Source organism: Vulpes vulpes, chromosome 11, assembly GCF_048418805.1.
Source record: "Vulpes vulpes isolate BD-2025 chromosome 11, VulVul3, whole genome shotgun sequence".
NCBI classification, from domain to species: Eukaryota; Metazoa; Chordata; class Mammalia; order Carnivora; family Canidae; genus Vulpes; species Vulpes vulpes.
In genome coordinates this window covers 78,652,739-78,661,463 of record NC_132790.1, presented here as the reverse complement: position 1 = coordinate 78,661,463, position 8,725 = coordinate 78,652,739, and the positions used below count along the sequence as shown (strand labels likewise).

At 40.1% G+C, this 8,725-nt stretch overlaps 1 protein-coding gene across 2 annotated transcripts in view; it reads right to left on the bottom strand.

Annotated features, from left to right (window-relative positions):
* The window catches only part of ATP2C1 (ATPase secretory pathway Ca2+ transporting 1), a 164,730-nt gene extending 156,467 nt beyond the window's left edge, over positions 1–8,263 (bottom strand). The window contains exon 1 of one of the 2 annotated variants that reach the window (XM_026015515.2): positions 7,607–8,263. In XM_026015515.2, the coding sequence (XP_025871300.1) occupies positions 7,607–7,714 (108 nt within the window). In that variant the 5' untranslated portion in view covers positions 7,715–8,263. The remainder of the gene's footprint in view (positions 1–7,606) is intronic. The other variant, XM_026015516.2, reaches the window with a different exon arrangement.
* Between the last annotated feature and the right edge of the window lie 462 nt (positions 8,264–8,725).

Sequence of the window (8,725 nt, the reverse complement as noted above, 5' to 3'; positions counted from 1 at the left end):
CCCGGTGCATGGAGCCTGCTTCTCCCTCTGCCTGTGTCTCTGCCTCTCTCTCTCTCTGTGTGACTATCATAAATAAATAAATAAAAATTTTAAAAAAATAGATAACTTTGGTATACTCTCAGGATAAAACCAACTCACTTTAAGGAGCTAAAGCCTCTGAACATTTCTTAAACCAAGCTGTACTGAAAATTATATTATTTCTCCTGCATCAGCCACTCAAAACTTTTACATAACATTTCAAATCTCAACGTAGACTTTTTTGGGGGGTATGAAGGGAGTCCTTAATTTTTATATTGTTATTCAGAGCAGGTATAAGAGCCAAAATAAAGAGCAAATGTTCTGGGCAGCCCAGGTGGCTCAGCGGTTTAGCACTGCCTTTAGCCCAGGGCATGATCCTGGAGACCTGGGATCAAGTCCCACATTGGGCTCCCTGCATGGAGCCTGCTTCTCCCTCTGCCTGTGTCTCTGCCTCTCTCTCTCATCTTTGTGTATTCTCATGAATAAATAAATAAAATCTTTAAAAAAAAAAGAGCAAATGTTCTAATGTTCAAATTACATCCAAATATTTAACAACCCTACTATTCATTAAGTAACCCAGCAAGAAATAAAAATCCAGTGACCCTGTTTGAACTAGAAACCTTTTCTTAAGCCATTGAAGAGAAACTTTCAAACAACCTCCAATAATATTTTGGTTTTAATCCTTAATTACAATATAGCTACTGTACATGTCCCCCTGGTCCTCAAAGACAATGCTTCTCATTTTAAGCAGATTAATCAGAGCAGGTCTTGATGCAGATATACCTGCTGTGACTGCAGTGTGTGGTTCTTGGATCACTTTATAAACATTTGAGTACCAGCTCCTTCTCATCGAGACTAATAAGCTTCACAGAGAGGGCACCTAGTTCATTTTTACATTTTTATCACTTATAAATATGTTCTACATACAATATGTATGAGAGAAATTGTTCAATAATTGAAGGAATTAAGGAATTCCATTAAATAAGATGACCAAGCAGAGCTCTTTTAAGCTTGGCATTCAGTCCCATCCAGGTCAACATTTTTTGTCCATATTTATATGAGGACATCAATAATAACATGATTACAATTTCAGATAACAAAAATATAGAAATAGTAAAAAAAATTAGATTAATTTTGTTGGAAGATGATACTATATTTTCAAGATTCTAATTCATATCCCTGGCCCCAAAGGCCACTCTCCTTATTTTAAGCAGATTCACTGTTAAATAAGCAAGACATGTCAGGTCAGCTCATAGATGATCTCTCTTGATCAGAAAGAAGTCTTTCTATTCAATAGAGCAAAGCAGCATCAGCACAGATCATTCCCAATTCTTGTCTGTTAATTAACCATCCTGTATTTTCTGACTCCTCATATGTGGAATACATAGAAGAGATTCAAGTCCACGAGGCTAGCACAGGGTGGTATAAATTGAGGGACAAGAGCTCAAACCAGTAGTCTCCTCTGTCACTTAGTCTTTTATCAGGGTGGTTTCTCTATCATTGTCAAGTTGGTCTTCAGGCATTAACCTGCCCTCTGGACTCAGCCTACAGAACACTTTTCTCTCTGGTAGTAGTATTGCCCCTTTCTACATCTACAGTGTGACTCACAGTACACACTGGAAAGAGCACTGAACCTGGACTCAAACAGGCAAAATCCAACCCAGCACTGATCCAAGGGAACGGGGTAAACCTCAGGCAAACCTCTTAATCTCTACTTCAACATCCCAAAATAAATGGCACATTTCCCCCCTAGATCTTAGCAGCCTCTGTCAACTAAAAATAACCCCATCTTCACCATCTCTTGCCCTCACCTGCATAACAGGATCCCAGCCCCTGAACTTCCCAACCTCCACATTCCCTCAGCCAGTTCTATAAACGTATCACCTACTATGTGCCTTATTTGTGTTTGGCACTGAGGCTAAAATAGCAAGCAAGAACAATCACGTACCCTGCACTGGGGTGAACAGAATTTTCACTTAAAGAAGAAAATTCTGACTGCCATGAGGAACTTGGATTGTAGAGTAATGAGAGTGAATGTGGGAACACAAATCCAAGTGCTGTTGCAATGGTCCAAGTAAGAAAGGATGACACAGCAGGGTTGCTGGTGAATGAAGATGGAGGATGTTTGAAGTAGAATCAACTGATCCTGTTAAGAGATTGCAAAAGGCATGTGAGAGAGAAAGAGGGAGGTACCGAGGCGATGGCAATGTTTCTGGTTTGAGCTTTTGTGCTGATTGATAGACCCCAGGAGTAGCAGGTTTGAGGACAGAGCTTGTGAGTTCTCTTCTTCAGTTTGCAACATTCACAAGACATCCAGATGGAGATGTCACATAGGCAATTGTATATACAAGGCTGAAGTGCACTGGGGATAAATATTTGGGAATTGTCAGCAAATAGGTGGTGTTTGAAGCCATGGGAATGGAGGAGCTCCCCAATGGAGAGAGAGCCACAAACTATCATCTTTTAACATTTGCTGCTGGCACCATGAATAATATCAATACCAGTAGTATTAACCCCTAAAAGCAGCTGGGGCACCTGGGTGGCTCAGTCAGGTAAGTGTCTCATGTGTCCTTGGATCAAGCCCTGAGTCGAGCTCTCTGCTCAGCGGGGAGTCTGCTTCTCCCCTTACCCAACCTCAATGTGGTCTTTCTCTCTCAAATAAATGAATAAAATCTTTTTTAAAAAGAAAAAAAAAGAACAATGTTCCATAAGAACAGCATTCCCTGGGGGTTCATAGGGCACTCAATTCTCTGTAGGCCTCACCGGGCTATAGCCAAGTCTATAGTCTGCCCAGTAGTAGAGCAAATTCTCCCTTCCTCACTCAGTGTCCCATTTGGTCACCTGAGTCACAGAGCAGGCTGATGGGGCTCCAGTACTCAAGAAAATATTGCCTGCACGTCTCACTCATTTCCCACAAGCTCAGACATCTATATCTGAACCAGACCCTGGCTATTCACATCAGACCAAAAGAAAAGAACTGCAACCATATACTCTTATGAAAGTCTCAGTGCACCTGCCCATACTCATCTGAGGGCTTGTTTAGGTTCAGGATGTGTCCCCATAATCACCACCACCACCACCACCACGCCACTATTTGAATAATGCTTTTCAGAAATGTTTCATCGTCTAATTTCCCCAAACTTCCACATCTTCATCTAATTAATGACCTTAACCTTCTACTTAGGTAGGGACTTGGCTTTGTGAAATACCTGCAATAATAGGGTCTAGGAATGCAAAGGGTGAGATCTTTGTTCTCCATCTGATAAATAACCTGTCCATCCACTGATTGACATATCACAGTAGGAATAATAACAAAAACTCCCAAACAAACCAGCCCTCAGGTCAAACCTTCATGTTGGTATGACACCAAGTGCAAGGGGGAAGAATTCTGAGGAGAAGCTTGAAATGAGAAAACATTTGTGGATAAGGTGAGTATAACAATGGCCTTGACAATAGGATATGCCGGATATATGGGAACAGTGGAATATATGGGAACCTACCAGGCCCAGGCCAGACATAAGTAGAGCCAAGAAAGGAAGTATGCTCCATAGGCAATCTGCCTGTGTTAGGAGTCACTCCCACACCAGCCTATACCAGGCTTCAACAAAGAGCAAGATACTCCCCCATGGTACACGTGTATGGGTTCACATATGTATACATGTAAGCAAATGGCTTACTACATGTAATATAATAAGGGGCCCTGTTAGACACAAACAGAATGAATATCTTAGAAGAGGAAGGGCTGTGCTTCACTCTTCCTAGCCCAGTTGGAGAAAAGTTTTTTTACAGAAGTCATTTAACCTGAAAATAATAACAATAATAATAATCTGAGTCTTGAAGGATATATAGGCAATCTCCAGGTGGGCAAGTTATAGGTAAAGGACAGAATTCTAGGTTACAGTGAGGAGGGTCTTTGAAGGCACAGAGGTGAAGAAGCAGATAGTGTGCCTGTGATAGTATTTTCCATGTGGGTGTACACAACATGGGGAGAACCCAATGGTGCTAGATGGGGTGAAAGATTTTAGGAAGCAGGGAGACACTACATTAAATAACAATGAATTCCTTGGAATTGAGAAAGCTGTCTATCTTTTCATTCCCTTCCATCTCTTCCAGAGAGAATGTCTCAGTTGGTTATCAAGATGCTAATCTTCCTTCTTAACAGAGTATGTTTCAGGCTCAGAGGTTTCCCAGGTAACAGTGTCTAGCTAGAATTTAATATTATTATGTTTTTATTATATTTATGTTTCTCTTCTGTTTATGGTAAATGACAGTAGTTTTCCATTTATAGTAGTTACGTAAAATTTTCTTTCTAAACAAACAAGTTTAAGAAGTAAGTGAGTTGGGGCAGCCCTGGTGGCTCAGCGGTTTAGTGCCGCCTTCGGCCCAGGGCCCAGGGCATGACCCTGGAGACCCGGGATCGAGTCCCATGTTGGGCTCCCTGCATGGAGCCTGCTTCTCCCTCTGCCTGTGTCTCTGCCTCTCTCTGTATCATAAATAAATAAATAAATAAATAAATAAATAAATAAATAAATAAATCTAGGGGAAAAAAAGAAGTAAGTGATTTGCTTGGCAACTGCTTTGCCATGTGGTTCGAGTTTCTGCCTGAGGATCGGTGTCAGGGCGGTATGCTTGCTCATCCCCGACATGGCCACTGCACACATCACATCTACAGGTTCGCTAATGGGGGTGAGGAAGAGTGTTACCCATTTTTCATATCAGTGGAATTTGATGGAAAGAGATAGGCATGTCTCCAGAGTTGTTACTATATGTTAAGGGTTTGGAGAATATGGAATAAGAGACCATTTTCCTAATTAGTGAAAAATAACTTAGTAATGCTCACCTACCCCTTCTAGAAGGTTATGCAGTGTATTAATGTAGTGTATAGTAAAAAAACAGCAAAAAAGTAAAGAAAAAAATATGTGATTTAAATGCAAATATAGCAAAATATTAAGTTAATCACACCCTGAGTTTATGGTAAGAATTATGACAGTGGTATATGAAGTGTTAGAAATACTCTCTAGGAGAAAGATTAGCAGTTTGCTACATTGCTATCATTATGTTAGCATAGATCATTTGGAGATAAGCATGGTAAAATGGGTCAAGCTTTTTTTCTCCTTTTTTAGATAAACACTACTATCAATGTGGGGTTAGAACTCATGATCCTGAGATCAAGAGTTGCATACTCTAATGACAGGGCCAGCCAGGCTCCTCAAAATAGTTTAAGTTTAAAGCCAGGCAGACAGGGCAGCCAGGTGGCTCAGCGGTTTAGCACCACCTTCAGTCCAGGGCGTGATCCTGGAGACCTGGGATCAATTCCTGCGTGGAGTCTGCTTCTGTCTCTGCCTCTCTCTCTGTCTGTCTCTCATGAATAAATAAATAAAATCTTTAAAAAAAAAAAAATAAAGGCAGACAGAAATTCCAATCTTCCTTCAATAGGTGAGTGGCCTTGGGAAAGGGCTCTTGAGATCTTACTTCCCTCACCTTTAGACTGAGAGTCCATATTACAGGACTGACTCTAAGCATTAGACACAACAGATATGTGGGTCCTAAAGTCATAGACATTGTTAATCTTCTTTATAACTTTCCAACAAGCTTTCCAAGGTTAGCCATGATTGACTCTGACCTAATTTCTCTAATTCTGTGAGACAGTCTGTCTGCAGAGCTGTTAATTGGTTTCAGAAAAGAATTGAATGTGTTCTTTTTCTTTATTTCTCCATTAATTTGTATAGAAAGTTAAAAAAAACACACTCACAACTGGCACAATGTCCATAATTGCCGGGTCATCCCAAAATGGTTCAAAATGAGGAGGGCACCACCCACCCAGTCAAAGTCAGAGGATCCATGTTATATTCCAATGTTCTTCGGAATGCATTTTGTAATATTTTTTAAACACAAAAAAAAATAAACTGCATAAACACCATAGACACATCTCTAAAAACTTAAAACACCAAGAAAGGTGTGGGGGCGGGGGGGGGAATAATCCACATCCAGTTCCAGCTCATCCTTTCAGCCACTCCCTACTGCTCAACCCCTCCACCCACTCCACCCACCTCCCCCTATAATGAGGCCTGAAGAAGCCTGTGATGTGGACTTAGTGTGGCAGACAACTCAGAGTACCACCACCCAGGTCTCTGGCTTTCCACTTCAAAAGCAAGCAACATGCTGAGAGGGAGAAACCAAAAGATTTCTCTTGTAATCAGGACACCTTGCCTTAAGTAAGAGATAAACTGAACCAGCCCAACCCCCTTAGTAAGCACAGCCTGAATTTCCAGCTCTTGTAAAATCATTAAAGCATGGCATAAAAGCAGTTTTCCCTTGAACAGTGGTAATGATTTTCATCTCCCAAATTAAGCATTGACTTTTTGGGAAGCCTGTCATTAAAGGATTTTCTGTCTGCTGACCTTTGCTTTCACTTCCTGGAAGTGTTTTATTAAGTAGGTCATCTCATTCAAATACAGAACAGTACTAATATCTCCCATGCAGTTTTGCAGTTCTAGTTATAAGCATGACATGCAAGCAATTTAGGACTCTTTGGGTCTTGCATGTGGCTATACATTTGTTCTTTACCATGGTCATACTTTTTCCTAAATGAGCCACCAGATTTACTTATTTATTTTAAAGATTTTATTTATTCATGAGATACAGAGAGGCAGAGACATAGCCAGAGGGAGAAGCAGGCTCCTCACAGGGAGCCTGATGTGGGACTCAATTCCAGAACCCTCGGATCATGCCCTGAACCAAAGACACACGCTCAACCACTGAGCCACCCAGGTGTCCTGAGCCATCAGATTTAAATAGATCAGATACAGCTATTTCTTCTTACAATTTGGTACAATTCAGAAACATGGTTTTTAGGAATGCCTTCTCATCGATTGTAAGGGATAGAATGAAATAAATTTCGAAACACAAAATGAAAGTATGATTTTAAACAAGAAGTGATCAGACATTTTAGCCATTTTTTTTAATGTTTATATTCCCACATGCTAGAGTCTACTACTAGAAACCCTAACTTTTGATTGGCTAAAAAGATTGAAAACTGCAGTGCCCTATATACCTCCATAAAGAAAGTGACTAATTACTTCTGAATGATTGTCATAGCTCGTTAGCAATCTGTTTGAGGATATCATATTTAGTCTACACAATGTTTTTTTGTTTTGCAAATCCTGGTGATAATAACATAGCCTTAAATACACACAAGAAGACAAGTGCATCTGTAGGGTCTAATACTTTTATTTGTCAAGATATTAATGGTTTAAAATTTGTATTTGAAGCCCTAGAAAACTGTCAAGGAGTCTACAGTTTAACTCTAATAGAGTAGTTTAGTCTAACTATTCAGAAAAAGGAAAAGCGAATGGCTTTATTACAAACCTTGAGCTTAATGTCAGGATTCAAATAATATTCCAAATTCAAATAAATCTTCACAAGCCTCCTTGCTTCTCTGATTGCTAAATCCGATTAGCCCCAAGCAGGAGCCGACCTGTGCCTATAAACATGTAAACTAGCAGACATTGAATCACTAAGTCACATAAAAGCAGCACCCGAAAGCAAACACCAGTTAGCCTTAAAGATAATATAAACAAAATGATACCTGTTCTTCAGCTTTTTGGTTTCTCAGCATCGATAGATATTTCCTAATTGCATGGAGAGGATATTTTTTGAAATAAGAGAATCTAGACTGAGGCAACAGATTATCCATGGTGAGGAAAGTAAGAAGGTTCTTCTCTGCCCCACCCTGTCAGCAACCATATGAAGTCTAGAAGCTTCACAATTCCTCAGATGCCTAAGATTTGCTTGTAGCTTGATCACTTTCCTGCAAATAAAGCAAATGTTCTTGCAGCTTCCTTTTTTGGGGAGGGTTCTTGGTGAAATCAGACAGCGAAGTACGAGCACCGACCATCTAAAAGCGTCCAGAAATGCAATGCTCAAAGGGCAGAAGGAGCTGGGAGGAATTTAGGGGCTGGTCCACAGAATGCAAATTGCTTAGTGGTAGTGATGCGATTGTCCTATTTCTAGCAACAGCGTTCTGTTGCAAGCTATGTTAATATTAGCTAGCTGGTGACTTTCCACACCCACAGACTCTCGTGAGGTTTAATCTTAATTCTTCTGACAGCTTTTCTGGCTCTTAAAGAGGACATGACATGTGGGGTTTTTGGGTTTTTTTTTCTGTTTCCTTCTAGATTTTTTATCAGCATGAGCACACACAGGGACATCCCTTGGCTGTGACTCAGCTCAAAAGTGTTGATTCATTCAGTCTTGAGAAGCTTTGTTTTAGGGGACTTCTTAAAAAATTAACAATTTACTTCACTCTTCACTGTTATCAAGGAGTTCAGTGTCAGCACTTAAGAGGTTTGGTTTACACTGTCATGCATTATGCAACATGCCCAGGAACCAGATACTTTACGTTAATTGAACAATAGCTGCAAACAGATTCTGTTCTGAGTTAAAAGGTTTCTCTCCTTGAATCCTTATCTCAAATCCACAGGCTCAATCCAGAAACATTAAATTTCCCCAGGCTTTATTCCGAATGTAAGGAAGAAAAAAGGTTATACATTTACTTCCTAAGTATTATAAAAAGGATTCATGCTTGAAAAAAGAGAACCAGCTAAGAGGTCTGTGGTCTTAGAGGACGTGAAATCATAAAATTTGAAAGTTCAATATTTTCTTAATGCTCTTTAGAAGTCACAGGGTTTCTGAACAAAGTTTCCAA